This window comes from Macaca thibetana, chromosome X (assembly GCF_024542745.1).
Source record: "Macaca thibetana thibetana isolate TM-01 chromosome X, ASM2454274v1, whole genome shotgun sequence".
Taxonomy (NCBI): domain Eukaryota; kingdom Metazoa; phylum Chordata; class Mammalia; order Primates; family Cercopithecidae; genus Macaca; species Macaca thibetana.
In genome coordinates, this window is record NC_065598.1 from 16618314 (window position 1) to 16641505 (window position 23192).

The 23192-nt window shown below is 41.2% G+C and overlaps 1 protein-coding gene and 1 non-coding gene across 13 annotated transcripts in view; one reads left to right on the forward strand and one right to left on the reverse strand.

The window, feature by feature from the left end:
- The window catches only part of REPS2 (RALBP1 associated Eps domain containing 2), a 200542-nt gene that overhangs the window by 83817 nt on the left and 93533 nt on the right, over positions 1 to 23192 (forward strand). For all 12 annotated transcript variants that reach the window (XM_050777643.1, XM_050777646.1, XM_050777637.1 and 9 more), the window contains exons 6-8: positions 13930 to 14065; positions 18901 to 18964; positions 21315 to 21457. In XM_050777643.1, coding sequence (XP_050633600.1) covers positions 13930 to 14065; positions 18901 to 18964; positions 21315 to 21457 — 343 coding nt within the window. The remainder of the gene's footprint in view (positions 1 to 13929; positions 14066 to 18900; positions 18965 to 21314; positions 21458 to 23192) is intronic.
- On the reverse strand, positions 10987 to 11118 carry LOC126947013 (small nucleolar RNA SNORA16B/SNORA16A family). Its single transcript, XR_007722868.1, has one exon. It is a non-coding gene; the product is annotated as a small nucleolar RNA SNORA16B/SNORA16A family (small nucleolar RNA).

A 23192-nucleotide genomic window follows, 5' to 3' on the forward strand; every position in this document is an offset into this window, starting at 1 on the left:
AGCCACAGCAGCTCACTGCCACTCTCCCTCCACTCTCTGGCCATTTCCAGGATGGTCAGTGTTCTCTGCATGGGAGCCTTACTCTTCACCCTCACTTTTGCCTTCTTTGTTTTTTCTTTTGTCTCAATTCATCTATACTTTTTTCTCCATTGAGAATGTGAAACGTAAGTGTTTTCTGATATTTTCTTGTATATGCGATGTTTCCTTTTTTTTTTCATTCTTAAAAAGAAAAAGGTCCATTGCTTGTCAGCCCATTTATGTGTGAAACTCAGCCAGAGGGATGGGTGTCTGATCATTATTGGTTTCCCATCTCAGAGGCAACCAGGGTTGCCTGTTTCTTTTGTATCATTCTAGGAACATTTTACACATGTACATGCAAATATGGGTATTTGTATATATTAGTGTGTGTGTGTGTGTGTGTGTGCATGCACTGTCTGTCTGTCTGTCTATCTATCTATCTATCTATATTTTTCGAGATGGAGTCTTGCTCTGTTGCCCAGGCTGGGGTGCAGTGGCACAATCTCGGCTCACTGCAAGCTCCACCTCCCAGGTTCATGCCATTCTCCTGCCTTAGCCTCCCGAGTAACTGGGACTACAGGCGCCTGCCACCACCCCCAGCTAATTTTTTGTATTTTTAGTAGAGACGGGGTTTCACCTTGTTAGCCAGGATGGTCTCGATCTCCTGACCTTGTGATCCACCCGCCTCGGCCTCCCAAAGTGCTGGGATTACAGGCATGAGCCACCATGCCCGGCTACATATATATATTTTTTAGACGGAGTTTCGTTCTTGTTGCCCAGGCTGGAGTGCAATGGCACCATCTCGGCTCACGGCAACCTCCACCTCCCGGGTTCAAGTGATTCTCCTGCCTCAGCCTCCCAAGTAGCTGGGATTACAGGCATTCTCCACCACTCCTGGCTAATTTTGTATTTTTAGTAGAGATGGGGTTTCTCCATGTTGGTCAGGCTGGTCTGGAACTCCTGACCTCAGGTGATCTGCCCGCCTCAGCCTCCCAAAGTGGTGCAATATATTTTTACCTGACTTTAGGGAGACAGGTTTGGCAAATGAAATATCCTTCCAGCTAGATCGCACTAGAAAAAATTATCTTTTATTTAAAACCAAAACACACTCAATTTTCAAACCCTCAGGATACTGTTGTGATATTTTCTTTGCTTTTTGGAGGGATGAAAAGTAACAGTTTTCTAGAACATATTCTCAACACTCACTACTCTTCTTCAGAGATGAAAAAATGACCAATAGAGTTTAGAGACCTCTGTTACTCTGCCATTCCTCAGGGGGCTTATCTATGTTTTTGGTGTAAGTTTTCTAATGATCAGGTAGGGGAGGGGATGTTAGGCATTGTTAGCCAGCGCCATATTCATCTCAAAGTGCATAACTTGAAACATGTTTATTTAACTTAGTTATCTCCTTTCCTCCCTCACTTTCTCTTCATCTCAGTTTCTTGCTGTACCTCCTCCCCTAGATATAACTGCAGGTACTTATGGCTAGAAGCAGGTGATCTCCACTCCTTGGGTCCTCTTGGAACCCAAGAGAAAAGGCAAGTATGTGAAAGATGATTAAAGAAATGAATATTCCTGAGGCTCTGTTGGAGTGGTGTTGGCCTGAGTCAAAAGATAATTGATAGTCACCACAAATAAATTGTTCATTCTGAGAGTTTTAATGAAAACAGCAGGAAATAGCCTTTTGGAGAGGCTGACATCGCACCGAGAGATCTTCTTGTGGCATGAAAGATATTTTATGGGTAGACCGAACCTGGATGCAAGGAGGATAAGGAGAGCGGAGGAGTGAGAATGACTGATGGGTTGGGATGGGCTTGAATGAGATGGGTTAGAGTCGAGTCATAAGAGAGTTGGTCATCTGAGTTTGGAAGAAGAATGAAGCAGGTAAACAAGTGGGGCATACTGGGTAAGGTCTTGGCCACTCTGGTTGTCTAACCTAATACTCAGTCCAGGGAATTGACCCATGAAGCAGGTCAGGACCACCCGGGTTCTTTTGGGGTTCAAGAATTATTTACCAAGGCATTACTTGGTAAGTAAGTGTTCATATGAATGTGTGTGAGCTCTCAAACAAACTTGTTCTTCAGAGCAATTACAGATTTTAAAAATCTGTCAAACATTCAACAGATACAAAAGAGCACAGTGAAAAGTGTCCCTACCATTTCCCCCCTCAGCCACTCATCCCAGGGGCAACTGATATGACCCATTTATTTTGAATAGTCCTATACAAAACATTTATATAATATTGTATATGAATATCTTATTTATATACAAGTGAAAATAGGTATTATATATATATAATTATGTAATATATGCAAAACACAGTTATACTTTTTTACACATATGGTGGCACACTATACGTCTAACATGCATTTAGCACTAACAATAAGCTTTATTAACGTTCTATAGCAGCACATAAAGTACTTCCTCATCTTTTTGTTTTTTACAAATGCATAGTATTTCCTTGCCTGCTCTTGCGTAAATCATTTAGCCAGCCCCTTTTTCTTGACATCTCATACTTGCAATCACTGCATTATTTGCAGATATATGGGGGACCAATTCCTAGAAATTGAAATATTGGGTGAAAATTCCTACATATTTGTAATTTTTGATAACGACTTTCAAATTGGAAGTATAGCAGCTAATGTACTTGCCAACAATATATGAAAACGTCTATTTTCCTGTACCTTTGTGAACACAATGTGCTAACACATTTATGGGTCTTTGCCAATCTGATAGGTGAAAAATGATAGCTCACTGTAGTTTAATTAGCATATCTCTTTATTATTGAAGTGAAATATCTTAAGTTTATGAGTCGCTTGTATTTCCTTTTCTGTGAACTATTGATTCATATCCAGTGCCCCTTTTTCTTTTGAGTATTGGTTTGTCATTCTTAATGGCATGAAACCAGAAGCTGATCTGTCTTTTCCTTTGGATCAGAGATATACTGGAGTGTGTGTGGAAGATTGCTCCCTGAGTGGTGAGAGGAGATGCTGGCACCTGAGGCTCTTGAAGGAGTTATGGACCCCAGCTGCTTCCCAGTTCTGGAGAACCCCAGGCCTGCCTGCAATGGGGATTTCTTGTTTATAAGGTCATGACAATAAAGTTGAATTACTTAGTTTATGGGTAGAGATTAGGACTAAAAAAAGTCCTCTGTTGTTAGAGATGGTAAATGTCAACACTGTGTGTGTGTGTGTTGACCTCTCAGCATTGCTTAGACAGCTAAATTCTGTTCCTTTCACTGAAATGGGAGGGAGGAGGAGATAGAGGTAGAGATAAAGATAGACAGAGGGAGAGAATGTGAGTGTGTGTTAGAAAGAGTGAGTTTGATGCATTTTCTAGGTATGTATGTGCCTTATTCTTGAGATCTTCTTTCACCAAATTCATTCCCCATTTTATTTGAGACCCCAGCTGGACTTTTACACCATCTCCTAAAGGGTCAAAGGTTAACATGTCCTCCAGGTGTCCTACTTCACTGAGTCTCCTGTAGAACCCACATATACCTGAAAGGACACTATTGCCATGAGGAGGTCCTATTTTTTCATAGCCTTCAGTCTCCTGCTTACTTATTTTCTTCACCTGCTTGTAGTTCTCCTTCTGATTTTCTAGCCCTTAACTTTCAAGGAAGGATTTCTAGCCCTTAACTCTTGAGGAAGGAAACATTTAATCTTAACTGATACTGAAGTTTATTTTCTCAGTGCAGATCTTTTCTACTTGTTTCTTTTTTCCTTTTCTATTTATTTATTTATTTATTTATTTATTTATTTATTTATTTATTGAGATGGAGTCTTGCTCTGTCACCCAGGCTGCAGTGCAGTGGTGCGATCTCGGCTGACTACAACCTCTGCGTCCCAGGTTCAAGCAATTCTTCTGCCTCAGCTTCCTGAGTAGCTGGGACTACAGGCGTGCGCCACTGCACCTGGCTATTTTTTTGTATATATTTCTTTTAGTAGAGACGGGGTTTCACCATGTTGGCCAGGGTGGTCTTGAACCTCAGGTGATTCACCCACCTCAGCCTCCCAAAGTACTAGGATTACAGGCATGAGCCACCATGCCCGGCCTCAACCTGTTTCTTAGTGTATTCCTCAGGTGCTCACTGTGTACCCACACTTCTTGACAATAAAAGAGATGTTTAGTTAATTTAGCCTCCCAGATGTAGCTGAAAACACTGGGTTGAACCCCTGGTTCCAGGCAGTACTTTGTAAATCTGGAAAGGATAGTAGCTTATTCCCCAGGACCTTTTGGTCTCAGTTATATGCCAAGCTATGGATATGGAAGACTTCTTTACAACTGGCACCATTTTAGCCCCTGGGCCCATCAGTCTTTCCCTTGATCTCAGGTGAGCAGGGGGTGTCATGCCCCCAGTTGCCTATCCCAACAATAATCACTACTGACTGAGATGCTTCTTTGGTCCCAGTGCTGTGCTGGCCCTTTCCAGTCCTCCCAACAATCTCACAAGGTAGGTATTACATCTTCCATTTGTCCATTTGGAAATATTTAAGTGGCTTCCATGAGTCGGCCACCATGCCAGGGGTACATTGAGAACTACACATACAGCCTCTTGCTCTCTAGGTGCTTGCAGTCAAAAAGGGGAGGTAGATTTGAGTCAAACGATCCCACCTATGCATGTGGAATTAAAAACTGACAATTGCCCTAAAGGCCTTGAAGCATGGTACCATGTAGCAAAGGAATCCAGCCTATAGGTAGAAAGTGAGATAAGGCTCCTTTAACAAAGTATCTGTTGAACTGAGCTGTGAAGGATGAATAGGAGTTAACCAGGCAAAGGAAGGATGGTACTGGGAGGTGAGGAGAGGAGTGGAGCATTTCCTGTAGAGGTAAGAGCCTGGACAAAGGGCACACCTTGATCAAGGTTCTTAATTATGGACACCAGAATCTCCTTTGGCTAGTTGAAGCAAATAGTGATCTTTAATAAGGGATTTGGACAGCCTGCTAACTCTTTGGAAGGGCTGAAGATACAGACCCTATTCTGAGTTTGCAAGAACAATCTCCAAAACCTCATAGCAGAGCTGGGCTGCTGAGAGAGCTTTGCCTCTGCCACAGTCAGAAAGCAACAGCATTGGGAAACTGCTGCCCTAGTGTCAGCTCCAACAAGATCCACGCTACACACAACCTTGGCAGCCAAATGAAAGCTTTGTTCCCTGCCTTTAACTTGGGTCTGCATCAGTCTTCTGTGGGTGTATTTGTTGAGTGGAACCTAAGTCCTATTTGGAATTGTAGCAGCAAAGGTGTTTCAACAGTGGAGTTTTTAGCTAGCCAGCTTGTGCAGTGCTGGGACTTATGCTGAGGGGTGGAATGGACGTTGAGTGACCCAGTTTCTACCATATTTCTCATGGAGAGCAGATACATTTGAAGAACTGAAAGAACGCAACTATGGCTAGAGCCTGGAGTGGGAGGGAGATGAAGTCGGAGAGGGAGGCAGGGCCCTGTGGGCTATGTGACTGCCTTGCAGGTGGGAGCTGATGGCTCAGAAGTTAATTTACTGGTTAGTATGTGACCATGCCAGATTGGAACCCAAGTCTATCTGCCTCTGGAACCTGTACTCTTTTTGTACCTCCAGTCAGTAGCCTCATTCTCCAAAGCATTCTTGAATTCTGTCCAAGTTGTGGATGCGTCTGTTTCCCATCTGAACTCAGGCTGCCTTGAGTGTGAAGGGGAGAACGTAGTGAAGAGACAGGCAGCCTTGGCCTGACCAGCAAGCACGAGGGTGGGAACGTCATTGCTTCGTTAATGGAAGTCTGCAGCCTTGTCAGAGTCTCCTCTTACTGCTGATTTCTCATTTTTCTTGGCTTTCTCCTCTAAGCAGAGCACAAAATCCTGATAACAGTGAAGGAAAAATGCCCTTCTGGAACAGCAGATCTTGGCCCCTGAGGGAAGAATTGGAGGCAGTGGTTACTAATGAGCATTTCTTATGTTAATCAAAATACTATTAGTGCCACATACTGCAATCACAGTAAAATGATTAAATACCTGGATTGTATGGCTATCTCTAGGATTCTTCTGTGATGACGTGCCAGATGCTTACATGCAAAAATTATGTGAGAAATAAAATGGTGCTCTGTCAGTATGATTTAATAGTTCGCCAGCCAAAATCTAAACTAGATGATGGGGAGGAGGGTGTAATACAGCATAGTCATAGCTCAAGCACAGATCCTCAATCTGCAAAATTGCAGCAATGATTTAGGCATTGCAGTGAGGTTCTTTTTGTAAAAAATGTTCTATTTTTACAGGATGGATGAACAGATAGAGATAACTATAGAGCTTGATGATCAAGAGTACATACTTTGGACCCAGTTTGTATTCTGGCTCTGCCATTTGCCATAGGTGTGTGGTCTTGGTAAATTACTTCCCTTACCTAATCCTCAGTTTCCTATTCTGCAAAATGGGAATTACCAGATTTACCTCTCAGGGTTGTGAAGATGAAAATTGATTGTGTGCATTTAGGTACTTACAGTGCCTGGCACTTAGCAAAGCAATGAATACTTGTTACCTGACATTCTTCTATGTCTAAGTGATAGTTTTAAAAAGTATAGCTTATTGTAATAAGCAGCAACTGTGTGTTGCACATTAGGCTCAGAGAGATTCCTACAGTTTGGCAGTCAACCTTCTGAACTATTGAAATTAGATCCCTAAGTAAGTTTGGTAATATGTGATTAAAGGCATCTTTGTGGGTTTATTTCCCTGAAGAAACAGATAAGGTTAAATTTTTCTGTTGGGACTTAATTTTAACTAACTTCTCTACAGACAAAACCAAATTATTTATCGCAACTTCCTGTGAATCTATAATTATTTTGAAATAAAGACTAGAAAGAAGGAATTTTTTTTAAAAAGTTCTCTGACTTCAGAAGTAAGGGAGAGGGCTCAGTCTTTATAATGTTGGATGACATTATGTGATAAATGCATATAAAGTTCAGCTTCAGTCAGTTTAAGATAACTCAGGTTAACTGTTCTCTGTCTCTAGACTGGGATTGAGAATTTTTTCGAATGTTTGTTTACTCATTCAGCAAATACTTATTGAGTGTTTTGTATGTGCTGGTCACTTTTCCAGACATTTGGGATATAGCAATGATCAGGATAGACAAAATTTTCTGTCCTCATGGGCTTTATGGGATAGTATGGGGTAGGGTGAGAGGCAGAGCATAAATAAGATTGATCAAGCATAATATGGAATGGTTTCATGTTAAAACAAAATTGCTGAGCTCTGTCTCCTTTTCTAGGTCCTTTTCTTCATTCCTCATTGAATACTTTCCCCACAATTTTACTTGAGCTCTCTTTTCTTTTTAACTGGGAATCTCCTTCAAATCCATGGAAGATTAACCTATATTACTCAAACACATAAAGACTGTTGTAAAAATGAATCAGCATTCTGGTCCTATAGATAGTCTGCATAGATAATCAAATTAGAATTAGAAAGTTGTTTGGGCTCATAATGGTCTAATGTCATTGGTCAGATTGCAAAACCATGATAGCCTCAGGCTTCCATCTTCAGGATGGGCTGTGTGGTTGTAAAGGGCAGATCTTCCTTTCCTTTGGGCCTTGCTTGAAGGATACATTCATTGGGGGAACAGCTGCTATAACAAATAGGCCCCACATTTTAATGACTTTGCACAGTAGGTATATTTCTCACTAATATAACAGTTTGGCAGGCCGCTGTCCTCAGCATGGTGATTCATGCACCAGAGCTCCTTCTGTCCTATCACTCTGCCATCATCTGTTCAGTGGGCACATAGGAAAGAGAGTAGAGGAGTGCCACAGGGTACTAGTCCTGCCTGGAAGTAGGGCAGGCCACTGGTGCTCACATTGCAATGGCTACAACTCAGTCACATGGCTGCATGTAACTTCAAGGGAGGCTGGAAAAAAGTCATTTCTGGTTGGACAGCCACTTAGTGACACCTCTACACCAGGCATAGTAGAGCATGAATTATTGGAGGAGTCTGCTGTCATCCCACCTATCAGCACTGCCACCACTTGCCTCTGTGACTTTTTTTTTCTCAGCCCCATGACTGACTAATTCCGATAATCTTTCTTTAGGCAAATTAATATTCACTTGGGCTATAGTGTAGTCTCACCAGCCCATTAGCTATCCTTTTGTTTACAGTAATCGAGTCTTCTCACATCTTTGCTAATGAGATTATGTTTTGATCAGTGATTGCCTTATGGTAATCTTATTTCCAAAATATTTTTGGCAGAGGAGGCATCCTCAGATATTCACTGTGGGCTTAGTATGAGTTTTTGCTACTCTAGATAGTTTGTTTACTAAGGCACTAACAGGACACTGTTAGAAGATCGTTACCCTCTCATAGGTGAAATGGCTGGACTCTAAAACAGCATTTATAGGATGCCTTCAGGGTGGGCTTATATTTTAAACAGAAATGTTCTATGACTGAAACAGTACACACACCCTAAGTTCTCTCCAACAGTGCTTCCTTGCAATTCATGTTATTTAGCTTTGTTTGATTTTTAAGATAGTTTGATAGTTAGTAGGGGTAAATGTCACCTTTTGGGATTTTATTAATGGTATTACTTTTTAATGTGTCTTTTGAAGTCTTTCATTATAAACAACCTGCTTTCCCCAGAGATAATAACTTGCCGTGCCAAATATTTGCATTTCACTTGAAACAAAACCAAGGAGTTGAATGTTTTAAATATAAGCAAATCTAATTCTCCTGTGTCTAGAGAAACTGTATAATGAACCATATGTATGTGGCTTAAGCAGACAGATGTGAAAGATTTCTCAGTCTCTCCTTTTATTTAAAAAACAGAACACTGGCAGAGCTCAAAATTGGCACCAAGTAGCAAATATCTCTGCTCAGCCAACAAAACCAGTGGAGCTGGAGTTGACCGGGGGAGGCCTCTTTAGGGTACATGCAGAAGTGGAGCTTTTCCTGGTCCTCGCTTCTACTTGGAAAGCTAAGGCTCCACAGCTTATTCACCCTCATTTCTCAGTGCCTTCAGGCTTCACAATGAACCATTCTTAGGTGACTGACTTTTCAGATCTTTGAGAAGATTGTTGTGGTTGATTGTTGGGTTGGTTCAGAAGAGATGGGTTCACGCATCTGGGTCCTGCGGTGAGATGGCCCCTAGCTGCTGACAAAGAGGTGCTGAGCTACCAAACAGACTCATAGGTTTTCTTTCACAAAGAACATCATAGGGCAGTGTTTCCACATCTCTTGCAGTACAAGACATACTTCTGAACTTCCTCAAGCCTGTCAATAAGTAGAGCTCACACTACCTTTTAGTATCTGTGATGTACCTGCCAGGGACTATAGATGGGATAAAGGAGTATCTGATATGGCTCTTGTCCTTCAGATTGAAACCTGGGTGAAGATGTTTAGGAACACTTTAAATGTTCAAACTGTGGTACTTACCATGACTATCATAAAGATTCATATATATTTTTTTGAGACAGAGTCTTGCTCTGTTGCCCAGGCTCGGGTTCAGTGGTACGATCATGGCTCACTGCAGCCTTGACCTTCTGGGCTCAGGTGACTCTCCCACCTCAGCTTCCTGAGTAGCTGGAACTACAAGTGCATGCCACCATGCCTGGCGGTTTTTAAATATTTTTTGTAGAGATGGGGATTCGCTATGTTGCCCAGGCTGGTCTCATACTCCTAGAGTCAAGTGGTCTGCCTGCCTTGGCCTCCCAAAGTGCTGGGATTTGAGCCAACATGCCCAGCCAAGATTCATATTTTTTAAGATGCTCAAATAACTTGGTTTATTAAATCAGTTTCAAGCATACAGCAAGAAGCAAGGGGAAAGAGATGGGGGGTAGGTTAGCACACTTGGTGCAAACCAGTAGAAGGGCCACTCTATGGGTTACACAGAGCTTGTGTGCCCTCTCCCTTTGTCCTAAGGCCTTTTTAGGTTTAGGGAGTAGGAATTATCCTTGCCCACTTAAGTTTTCTTGAAAAGGAGGAGGGGTTGAGGTTCTCATGGGAATCTAAGAAATGAGAGCCAAGGAGTGGCCCACAGGTCTGTAGGGGTGGGAATTATTGACTGTTCATGCTTGTTCTGCTAACAGGCCTTGCCCTGGTTGCGTTAAGTTTGCTCTGCTGTCCACTTATCTTTAGGCTTCCGCAGCCTTTCTTGCCCTGCTGGCTTTGTGTCCTTTGTGTACCTACCTCCCAACTTCTGCTGATGCTTGGTTCTGGTGCCCTCATAACTTTAAGCCCCACCTACCCTTTCTCTATACCACGACCCCGCTGAGCATCTGTTTAGGATCTACTTTCTTTGCTCATTGGCCTTGATATTTCTCATCCACATTCCCAAGAATGAGCATCTGACCTAAGCCCTTGTCAGAGCATCCCAAAGGCCAGTATACTGTGTGCCCACCAACCCTTACTCCCACTCAGGTGACACCAGGTGTGAGGTGGGTCATGGTGCCCACACAAGGCTGCCAGGCCCACCTTTGCAGCAGAGCATGGGAATGGGCGGTGCCCTCTGTCATGGCTGTGGGTATGGCAGGTACATTGGAGGATCTGAGCAGGGAAAAATGTTCTGGGAAGAAGACACACATCTTACCCCTGAGGAGTGAGCATGTGCAGTCGGAAAGCCTGCTGAGAGGAAGCTGGGGTGCGAGGCTTCTGAAGGCCAGGTGGAGAAGGTGGACTTTTTTTGTTAGGCAGCAGGTCATCTCTGCAGGCTTTTAAGCAGAGGAGTTAATCACCCCCTTCTGTTCATTCCTGATTTCTGTTGTCAGAGTAGACCTGAGACCTGCTAAGAGGCCACTAACACCACACTGGAGTGAGGTGATGTAGGAGAGGAGCTAGAAAGCAGATGGTTATGGTATTGAGGAAAGAGCACACGTGGGCCGACAGGGACAGCTACACAGCAGGTTTCTGAGCAGGAGGGAAAGGGCGTGTTCTAGGGGAGCAGCAGCTTCCATGTCAGACCCAGGAATGCAGCAGACCCAACATCCAGCTTGGAGATTTTTTCTCTTTTTCTTTTCAATGGAACTGTATTTTCCCAAAATGTTACAGATCAGTTATAGCAAACAGAATGGTGATGGTCAAGGGAACTGACTCTGGGCTTCTTTTTGACCACAGCAGCTATGTGGAAGCAGCTGCAGCTGCGATGAGAGCCGCCCAGCATGGAGATTTCTGTGTCTTCATTCACTGGGAAGTGGTGGGACAGAGCTTCCAACCCACATCCCACCTTCTTCACGAATCATCTTTGCCACCAAATCGTTGACTCATAGGTCTGTTCTTGTCTCTCCTGCCCATGCCTAGCTTTTAGTTTCCTTTGCTCTGGCTATTTCTGTCAGGGCTGACCTGGGGGGCAGTGCTCCTATGAGTTCTCCACATTATATCATGGCCAGTAATCTAATGCAATTCAAGCTGACATCCTCCACCTTGTGTTCTACCAATGGAACCTGATCAGACATCTGGGCTCATTCAGTAAGTGCTGCTAGGGCATGGCTTTGGAATTTGGTGGGAGCATTTTGGAAGGTTGTGTGGTCTGTTTGGTTGTTTGGTGCTCGGACTGGATTTTCATCTTTTTTGCTTTACTTATTTTTATTGAGATGGAGTTTCACTCTTGTTGCCCAGGCTGGAGTGCAATGGTACAATCTTGGCTCACTGCAACCTCCGCCTCCAGGTTCAAGTGATTCTCCTGCCTCAGCCTCCCGAGTAGCTGGGATTGCAGGCACCTGCCACCACACCTGACTAATTTTTTGTATTTTTTTTTTTTTTTTTTGTAGAGACGGGGTTTTACCACGTTGGCCAGGTTGGTCTCAGACTCCTGACCTCAGGTGATCCACCCACCTCAGCCTCCCAAAGTTCTGGGATTACACGTGTGAGCCACTGCTCTGGGCCTGTTTATTTTTATAATAATAAGAGGTTTTTGAAAAAAATTCAGGTAGCTGCAACCCAGTTAAAAAAAAATCCTGATATGCAAAATCCTGCCTTTGAACAAGAGATTGAAAAAAGGATGGTCATTATTTGCTGCCTGCAGGGGTTCACTAAGGGATATGGGTAAGTTCCCTGAGCTCAGAAAAAGGATAATAATTAATACCCGCTTACATCTCCAAAGTCTTGAGGTGCTAAAAAAGTAGGAGTGTGTGAAATGCTTTGTAAATTTCAAAGCACTCTGTGAAATTTAAGGTATTAACTAATGGGTAATGACTTCTTGAACATTTAAGAGTGGTTTGATTTACATTTAGTAGAAACTAATCTAGTATGAAAATGATATATTTATTACAAACGACTAACAACCCTACAGCTCTCCATCTCTTTATGTAACCTTCCTTCTGACTAAAGGCCCCAGATGACTTTGAGGAATAGCCTGTTTGCTGGGTGAATTCTCACTTAGCACTTCTGGAAATATCCATTCTACAGGTAGTATTTCATCCATTGTCCTTGCCTTCCCAAAGCACCCTTAACCCGAGGTGTGAGATATCAAAGTAATACATATTTTACTTCAGAGATGACATCTCAAGGTTCTGTAGTAGCTCGACATTTTCTAGTCTCCTTTCTTCTCTGAACATTGTCAGAGGGGAGACAGGCGTTCCTGGGAAGAATTAATTCCTGGAATGGTGTGTGTGTGGGTGTGGGGAAGGGGAGGAGATGGCCGGCTGTCTTTTCTAAGGTTAGTGGGTGGAATCGCCCACCCAGTGATTAATTCCCTCCTTGATAGTGTGTTCAGAAGCAGGCACTTTGATGGCTCTTTAGCAACAGTACCCCTCCCCTTCTTTCCTAGCCTCCTTTTATCATAAAACCCTATCTTTTTTTTTTTTTTTTTTTTTTGAGACAGAGTCTCACTCTGTTGCCCAGGCTGGAGTGCAATGGTGCGACCTCTGCTCCCAGGTTCAACCTCCGCCTCCCAGGTTCAAGTGATTGTCTTGCCTTAGCCTCCTGAGTAGCTGAGATTACAGGCATGTACCACCATGCCTGGCTAATTTTTATACTTTTAGTAGAGACAGGGTTTAATCATGTTGGCCAGGCTGGTCTTGAACTCCTGACCTCATGATCTGCCTGCCTGGGCCTCCCAAAGTGCTGGGATTACTTGTGTGAGCCACTGCGCCCGGCTAAGCCTCATTCTTCTTGTGTTCACCTCTTGGTCCCATGAAGGTGGCCCTTGGCAAGTATCACTTTAGTCTTAGGGTTCGTGGGAGGGATAGAACGAAGGCCCACGCCTCCTCCTAGCATCGACATTTCCCTTCTTCACCCAATGCCTACCCTAGCTTTGTTTTCTCCTGCACTACTTTGGTTTTCTAGGCTCTTAAATCCTCAAATTTGACTTGCATGCCCTCTAGTGGCAGGTCTGATGCACCCCTTGTTACCCTGTTTATTGTGGTACCATAACAGCTGTTCTCACCACCCAGCTGTTACTAAATATTTTCTGTAATTCACAAATGCCGAATGAGAGGTTCAGTGGTCCTGACTTGCCACTCAAGTAGGAGCTGGAAATGTGGGATTTGAATTGGAGCTTTTAATTCCTGGATTTATACAGAGTTTCAGTGTAACTGCAACAGTAAAAAAGATGTGGTTATAGCTGTTCTAGTTTCTTTTTCATTGTTTAAAAAGAATCCAGATTATTTTACTATCTACTCAGCTAATCTTAAAGGGTAAAAATGTGAGGAATAGTGGAAAATAAGAATGATCATCTTTTTTTTAACCCTTCCTTCATTACAATTAGAAATTTTTTGTCACTTACTGAGTATTCAGTATTTTATCCCTCGGTGCTGTTAACTTTGAAGAATACAAAAAATATATAAAGCATGATGTCTGCCCTTAAGTTTGTGTTCTAGTTAGATTCTAGTTATGAGGCAGTTAAATTTCTTCACCTGAGGAAAAAAAATTAAGCATAACACATAATAACTTTTATTGGTGCTTAATTTTTCTACTTCTCACTAAAGACAGGTTCTCTGAGCATTTACTTTTAAATTTATTCTTAAAGTCCTTTTCAGTGGAGAGAGAACTACAGGATAACAGCAGTTACCCCGATGAACCCTGGAGGATAACAGAAGAACAGCGCGAGTACTATGTCAATCAGTTCCGATCCCTTCAGCCAGACCCAAGCTCTTTCATTTCAGGTAAGAATGTGGGCTCCCCAGGCATCACTCTCACCAGAATCACAGCCACCATCTTGAGAAATCATTCACACAAAATGAGTATGGCAGCCTTCTGTGATTTCAGTTTGGTTTTCCTCTAAAGTCGAATTTCTTATCAGATGTAAACCATGCAGAAAAAAAGTTGGCAATGACGTTTGGAAAATTATATTTCCATTTCAGTGGGCTTAAATGGGAATTTGGGGGAAACCTGGCCGAGACCCCGCACCTTATCAGCTGAGGCAGTTCTTGAAATGCTAACGTGTCGCTCCAAGGGGCCACCTCTCATTGCTTCCTCATTATATTAGAGCTCGGGCAAGGACAGAATGTGGCCTCCTAAGGAGTTGGTGTCACAAGTCTTTTTATGTTATATGTGCCTTCAAACTCCAAACTCAGGCTCGTTTTCTTTGGCTCAAATGTTTCTCCTCCAGTTTTTCTGAGAGAAATTAAAATGGGGGAGGAAAATTGGCCAGTGCTTTCCCACTTGTCAGTTCTTCTGGGTTGTCTTCAGATATATAGATTCCTGTTGAGTTCTCATGTAAAATTCAAGCTGAGAGGAATTGGTTTAATGCCAGTGTGGCTACATTTTACTAGGCTGAAGGACTAAACTAACAGTGAAATAGTAGAGTCTAGAAGAAAAATTCATAAAGCTTTCTTTTTAGATGTTGAAATTTGAAGAATAATAGTATGTCCTTAATAATCATAACCTGCCATATTGACATGTGGGTAAAGATTAGTTTTATCTTGTGAAATGAGGCACATAATTGAAATATACTTGTATAAGTAATTGCAAACATCATTTACTGATTGGTGGTGATGGCTTTATTGACAGCAGAATAGTACAGATACAACAAATTAATGTTGACGTCATGATTAAGGAAAATAAACAGAAACCCATATTGCACGATTTGACCACTTGCTAACCTTACCCCGCGCTCAAGTGAGTTTCTTCACGACATATGCAGATATTTAGCCAAATTCAAACAGATACCTGTTAGAAATGTTTTTGTTTTCTTTTAACTTTTGTATCTTGCAGAATTTCAGATGTAGACACAACTAGACTGGCTGGTATAACAAACCTCTGTGTACCTATCACATAGTCCCAATGATTTTCTCTTACCTACAGTTACCACATAAGGATGTTTCAGTCAGTCAATGATGGCGGTCCCGTAACAGTATCACGGAGCTGAAAAATTCCAGCTCCATTCATCACCTAGTGATGCTGTAGCCATCATGATGTTGTAGCACAAGGCAGTGCTCACGTTTTTGTGATGATGCTGGTAAAAAATCTGTGCTACCAGTTGTATAAAAGCCTAGCACATATGATTATGTATGGTATATAATACTTAATAATAAACGGCTATTATTAGCCTATTATGTATTATGCTATACGTTTCTTTCTTTTCTTTTTCTTTTTTTGAGATGGAGTCTCGCTGTGTTGCCCAGGCTGGCGTGCAATGGCGCGATCTCGGCTCACTGCAGCCTCCGCCTCCCAGGTTCAAGTGATTCCTCTGCCTCAGCCTTCCAAGTAGCCGGGACTACAGGCACGTGCCCCACACCTGGCTAATTTTTGTATTTTTAGTAGAGATGGGGTTTCACCATGTTGGCCAGGCTGGTCTCAAACCGCTGACCTCGTGATCCGCCCACCTCAGCCTCCTAAAGTGCTGGGATTGCAGGCGTGAGCCACCGCACCTGGCCTTTTATTATGCTATACTTTTATTGTTATTTTAGGGTATACTTTTACTTATAAAAAAAAGTTAACTGTAAAACAGCCTCAGGCAGGAACTTCAGGAGGTGTTCCAGAAGAAGGCATTGTCATACTAGGAGATGGCCGCTCCCTATGAGTTATTGTCCCCTTCTAGTCACCTCCACAGTATAAAGGTGGAAGACAGTGTTATTGATGATTCTGACCTCGTGAAGTTCTAGGCTGATAAGTGTTTGTGTTTCAGTTTTTAACAAAAAAGTTTAAAAGGTAAAAAAATTAAAAATTTAAAAAATAGAATAATAGAATAAAGATATAAAGAAAGAAAATATTTTTGTACAGCTGTGCAAATTTTTTAAATTTTTAACTTTTTGTGGGTACATAAGTGTATATATTTATGGGGTACATGAGATGTTTTGATACAGGCACACAATGTGAAATAAGCACATCATGAAGAATGGGGTATCCATTTCCTCAAGCATTTATCTATTAAGTTGCAAACAATTTGACTACACTCTTTAAGTTATTTTAAAATTGTACAGTGTGTTTTTGTTTTAAGCCAAGTGTTGTTACAAAGGAGTCAAGAAGGTTAAAATAAATTTTAAAGTTTATAAAGTAAAAAACTTGCACTCTAAGGTTATTATTGATGAAAGGAATTTTTACTTGGTAAATTTAATGTAGTCTCAGTGTGCAGTATTTATAAAGTCTACAGTAGTGTACAGTAATGTCCTGGGCCTTCACATTCACTCACCACTTACTCTCTGACTTACCCAGAGCAACTTCCAGTCCTGCAAGCTCCATTCATGGTAAGGGCCCTATAAAGGTGAACCATTTTTCATCTTTTATACCATATTTTTACTCTTCCTTTTCCATGTTTTTTTCTTTTCTCTTCTTTTTTCTTTTCTTTTTTTTTGAGACAGGTCTTACTCTGTTGCCTAGGCTGGAGTGCAGTGATGTGATCTTGGCTCACTGCAACCTTGACCTCCTGGGCTCAAGTGATCCTCCCACCTCAGCCTCCCTAGTAGCTGGGACTACAGGTGCACATCACTATGCCTGGCTAATTTTTTTTGTAGTTTTTTTTTTTTTTTTTTTTGGTAGAGAGGAGGTCTCACTATGTTGCCCAGGCTGTTTTCTATATTTAGTTGTGTTTAGATACACAAATAGTTACTATTGTGTCCCAACTGCCTATAGTATTCAGTGCAGGAACATGCTGTACAGGTTTGTAGCCTAGGAGCAATAGGTTCTACCATCTAGCCTAGGTGTGTAGTAGGCTATACCATCTAGGTTTGTGTAAGTACACCCTGTGCTGTTCACACAATGAGAAAATTACCTAATGATGCATTTCTCAGAATGTATCCTTTTTTTCTAGAAATGGAATCTCGTAATATGTGGCCTTTTGTGTCTCTTTCATTTAGCATAATGTTTTAGTTTTTTTTAAATTAAAACATTTTTGTGGCTACATAGTAGGTGTATATATTTATGGGGTATGTGACATGTTTTGATACAGGCATCCAATGCATAATAATCACATCATGTTGAATGGGGTATCCATCCCCTCAAGCATTTATCCTTTGAGTTACAAACAATCCAATTACATTCCTTAAGTTATTTAAAATATACAGTTAAGTTATTGACTATAGTCATCCTATTGTGCTATCAAGTAGTAGGTCTTATTCATTCTTTCTAACTAGTTTTTGTACCCATTAACAGTCCCCACCTCCCCCCTACTCGCTCCCCACCACTACCCCTCACAGCCTCTGGTAACCTTCATTCTACTCGCTATGTCCATGAGTTCAATTGTTTTGATTTTTAGATCCCACAAATAGGTGAGAACATGCGATGTTTGTCTTTCTGTGACTGGTTTATTTCACTTAACGTAATGATCTCCAGTTCCATCCACGTTGTTGCAAATGATTCGATCTCATTATTTTTTTATGGCTGAATAGTACTCCACTGTGTATACATACCACATTTTCTTTATTCATCTGTTGATGGACACATAGGTTGCCTCCAAATCTCAGCTATTGTAAGCAGTGCTGCAACAAACATGGGAGCGCACATATTTCTTTGATATACTGATTTCCTTTCTTTTAGGTATATACCCAGTAGTGGGATTGCTGGGTCATATGTCAGCTCTAATTGTAGTTTTCTGAGGAACTTCCAAACTGTTCTCCATAGTGGTTGTACTAATTCACATTCCCACCAACAGTTAGCATAATGTTTTAAAGGCTCATTCATGTTGTATGTACCAGAATTTCATTCCTTTTTGTGGCTGAATAATTCCATTATATCAGTACATCCCATTTTATTTATCTATTCATCAGTTGATAGGCATATGGGGTTCTTCTACTTTTGGAGTATTAAGAATAATGCTGATTTGAATATTTGTGTACCAGTTTTTATGTGAACATATATTTTTATTTCTCTTAAATAAATACCTAGGAGTAGAATTGCTAGATCAAACTGTATTGGGAGCTGAAAGCATTCAGATTCAATCTCAGTAAGGTCTAACATTTCAAGTACAGCTGGGTCTTGCAGTTATGTTAACATGTAAAGTAGAATGATTGCCTGATTTCAATTGATACAGGTAAATCAAAAATGAAGGAAGAAAGATTCCCGGATAAGTTTCTCAAAACGCCACTAGGAGTTCTTAAATCTCACCAAAAATCTTTCACAAGATGTCTGTCTTATCTCTGTGTGGTGGGATCAATGGTATTAATTTTCTTCTTTTTGGTCAGTTTTCTATTACTTTTCTATTTGAAATTTCTATTTGAAATGTGCCAAATTTGTTCAAAGTTTTGAAATTCGTCTTTTAAATTTGTGGCAAAATTTTGCAAATTTTGGTAAAAATGAAGCAGAAATTAATTTATGTGATTTGCATCTTTCATGAGCATTATGTTATTGCTTCTTTTGCCCTATTGTAATTTACATATTTTTAAAAAAGCTAATCATGTGTTGCTTTTGGTTCCATGATTCATAATTGCTTTGAGGAATAAATATGTTTGTGGTTATACAGAAGAGATTGCTGAATGAAAAAATTGTGATTCATTTGTATATAAATGTAAAAGCTACTCTAGCTGAGTAATTAATGGTTTATTTAAACAATGGCACTTGACAGGTTCTGTGGCCAAGAACTTCTTCACCAAATCAAAGCTTTCCATTCCAGAACTCTCCTATATATGGTAAGTACAATTAATGCCATATGGCATTCATACCATCATCCATAACCCATCTTTTAGTTCCTACCTTTGCATTTTTAAAAGTCTTATGTTTTGGATGATGTTTTTAACAGACTACAAGAGTGAATACAACTCAGATTTTTGTTGCTGTGAAAATTAAATGTTATATGAAAAGTACAATGAACAATGTGTGGCACATATTAAGCACTATAAGTGTTAACTATTATTTTAAAGTAATTTCCTAATTATTATCCCCATCTCAATCCCTTTTCAGTCTAGGCAATTGTGGGCATATGAAACTTACCAGCCTGTAGATTTCATTTTCAGACTTTTCTACTAGATGGGATACAAGTAACCAGAGGAGATTGACAAACTAGTTTTTATATTTTATAAGTCTGAGTGAACAGGTTGAGAAATATTTTGGAGTTAGGTTAGGTTTGACTATTCTAGCTGCCTCTGAGCTTTGTAAATTTGGCTGGTGTTTATCAGCTGGGCCCTAATTCAGACTTGCAGCTGTGGTATCCACTGCACCTTTATGCACTCTGGCTCCAGAAGGGCTGTGCTGGGATGGTCCAGATGGCTCTATTTGCATTCATGAAAATGCTCGGTGCTGCTGTAAACTCTCGGCTGTGTGTGGGCTAGTTCTTCCCCAAAACTGGGCAGGCGATCACACTGCTATAAATATATAATTAAAAACACTGGAATGTTTATATAAAGCCTTTTGCATGAGGATTTACAGAATTATGTTGGGATTTAAAATTGCTTGTCATGTTTTGTGCATCTTATTGGAAAACTACTCCAATAATACTCATGCATGCCAATGCATCTGGGATTCTGAGCTGGATTTAGGTTCTTCAACAATATATACTCTGGCATAATTTTTTTGTTTTTACAAGTCTTATATTAGTTTTTTGTTGTTGTTTGTTTGTTTGTTTGCTTTTTTGGAGACGAGGGCTCACTCTGTCACCCAGGCTGGAGGGCAGTGACATGGTTATAGCTCATTGCAGCCTCTGACTCCTAAGTTCAAGAGATCCTCCTACCTCAGCCTCCCAGCTAGCTTTTCAGTTTTTTCTAGAGACAGAATCTTGCTATGTTGACCAGGCTGGTCTTGAACTCCTTGCCTCAGGCAATCCTCCTGCCTTGGCTTCTGAAAGCGCTGGGATTACAGGCATAAGCCACCATGCCCGGCCCTTATATTAGATTTTCTGGCTAGGGAAGAAAAAAGAAATTATCATTTTGAAAAGAATACCATTTGTTTTGGCAGAATTCCCAGTCTAAACGTTATTGGCATGAGGCTTCCTATCTTTTTGTTGAGACATGCCCATGAAAGCTGAGTGGTATTCTCTCTATCCAGCATATGAAGCAGTTTCCTGACCCCTCACTCTGGGAACAGCTATTTCAGGGCCCCAGTGCATTCGAAACTGGAGGAGGAGGATGTGAATGGTCTAAAGGAAAGTTATGGAGCTTACCTTAGAAATATATTTTCTTTCAAATAGTAATACCTTTCTAGAATAATTTTGTTTATGTCTTATCTCTATGCTTGTCCTAACACAAGTATACTTGTCTCTGTCTACCTTAGAGATGGTTAAGCTTATGGGGTCTTAGATATAATTCTTTGGCAAATCAGTCTCTTCTGTGCTCAGTAAATAGGTCTGTGCCTTCTAGTGGGAAATAATGACTGAAGTTAAGCCTGTTTAAGACTCCCCTTTCTTCATTTTTGTCTTATCTGGTTCCAGTCTTCTTTAGTTACTAGTTTTATCCTAAAACATCATTCATTCCTTTTTTTATTGAGCTTACTTGTATTTTCCCAGTAGGGAGTTCTCAAGCAAAGAACAGTTTGGTACAAAGATTTACGTGACTTGAAAAGTTCAAGGTTTTCCCTTAAAGCTGAAAAACAAAGAGCTTATTTCTGTGCTCCAGGTAAACTGCATAGTGGCTGGGACAACTATAAAATGGCTGGGGCCACCCTTCCTCTGCCTGTTTTGAACACCATGTCCAGGGCTTTTCACCCCATGCAGCCTGCATTTACTGAATGACTGTGGACTTCTGGGTATCATTTTTATTTCTGTGCCATAGTTTCTTGTGCTGTGTCCTCAGCGTTGTAAGACACACCAACAATGGAACCTGAAGAACTTAAATTTTTATTTATAAAATGCTACTGATGCTGATCCCATCAGTCAACATTTTTCTTCCTTGGAGTGGCCCCCAGAGATTTCAAATGGATTTGGCTAGGAGGGTTTGGGTACTGGTAGGGCCATCACCATAGAGTCTGGGAGTTTTATTGGCACATTTGTGCCAAGTAACTTGTTCTGTAAGCCCCATGGTAGGTACTCATGACATTTGTTTCATCTAGGGAGCTTAGTGATGCTGACTGTGATGGAGCCCTGACCCTGCCTGAGTTCTGTGCTGCGTTTCATCTCATTGTGGCTCGGAAGAACGGCTACCCATTGCCTGAGGGCCTGCCTCCAACTCTGCAGCCAGAGTACCTGCAGGCGGGTAAGGCCTCACCATCAATTGTAAACCTTAAGTATTTTTCCTCCAGGCTGTGTAAAAAACTTTTGTTTCTTAAAATGATGTCCAGATACTTTGGGGAGTCCTTAGTATTTACAGTTATTCTTCTTTAACTGCTATTAGACTTTTACATCTCATAATGTGAGGAATAGGGCTGGTCTGGGTAAGTGTGTATTACCTGTTTTTCTCATTCTATACCCTCTGGATGGATTTGAACCAAAGTCACTTACCCTTTCATGACAGTTGTGAAATAGGCAAGTACTGAAATTCCCAGCTGGTATAAAATGAAGAGGAGGATCCTGTAGAGCCAAGTGTTAACTTGGCATTTTTAGGCACACCCCAGTGTCTCCAGGTGGCCCTGGGCAATGGAGTGGAATAGAGCTCTTATACCTAATTTAAAAGTCAAAAAATTACATGCAGTGAAGTGTGCAAAGTGTTGTCACCTTAAATGTATGCTCGATTAATTTTTATATATGTATACCCCCATGTAACTGCAATCAGATATAGAATATTCTAGCATATCAGAAGGTTAGAATAGAACTGTTATGTTTCTCCTTAATAAAACAGTCTCACTCAAATTATTGTTTTGGACCCTTTAGATAGGAAAGAGTCATGGTGAGTATAACATATGTATTAATTCCTTTGGGAGAGTGGAAAAATTAATAGTGTGTCTTGCCCTATTCAAAGGCAAGTGGGCACTGGTCTGATTTCCATTATTCATGGAAGTATAGTGCTCATTGAGAGGCCCCAGAAATAGCTGGTGCTTTCAACAACCTTTCTCAATTTTTAGGGAATGGCTGTTAAAGAAATGAGAGCTTAGTCATGGGTGATTATTAGCAAGAGAGAGCAGTGTCTAAAGAAACTTTAATTACTTATTAGTAGAGTATAAATTTTGTGATTAGATCTGCAAAAGGCCTTGGATTATCTTGTCTAGTCCCTTCCTCATGATGATACCAGATTCAAAGTGGCAAATGTCTTATCTAAGTCAGTCTCGGTGCCTCTGACTCTCTTAAATAAAGAATCTGTCATTTTCTGTGTTAAATAGTGAGAGGATAGGAACTCAACCAAAGGGAAGAGGCCAAGTTTGTGGCTGCTGCTAAGTGACAGGTAAACATGTTGGGGGAAGAGTGACCCATTCTGGGATCTTCTTCAAATGTCCCCATAAAATATATGAAGGGGAGAGATCAGAGAGCAAAATCTACTAATTTGTGGACTTGGATTTTGCTAACAATACCTGCTTTCTCCCTACTGCAGGCTGTAACTCCAGCCTGCTGCCCTTCCTTAGATGCTTGGAAGATCCTCATGGGTCCCAGGAATTAGCTTGCAATTGAGGAGCATGGGAAACTCCTCTTTTCTCTTTGGTGTCTTTCTCTCTCCATCTCATTCTCTCCCTCTTCTTGTCCCCTCCCTTCCCCTCCCCTCCCCTCCTCTCCCCTCCCCTCCTCTCCTTTCTGTTTCTCCTGAATGAGGGCAAAGAAGCACTGGCATTCTGGGGGCTATCTTGACACCTACATGGCTCTCATTGCCAAGGCAGTGCAGGGCCATAGAAGAACCTCTTTTCTTGGGATTGGAGACACATGGGACTTTTGTCTCTCTCTCAAGGGAATTAACAGCTGGCAAAGGGCCAAGTTCTGTTCTAGGGTTAGTTATATTTAATACCTTCACTGTGTCCTCTTTCAAGCCCTGGAGAGAGTCCTGGGTAACCTCATCTCCCATACCC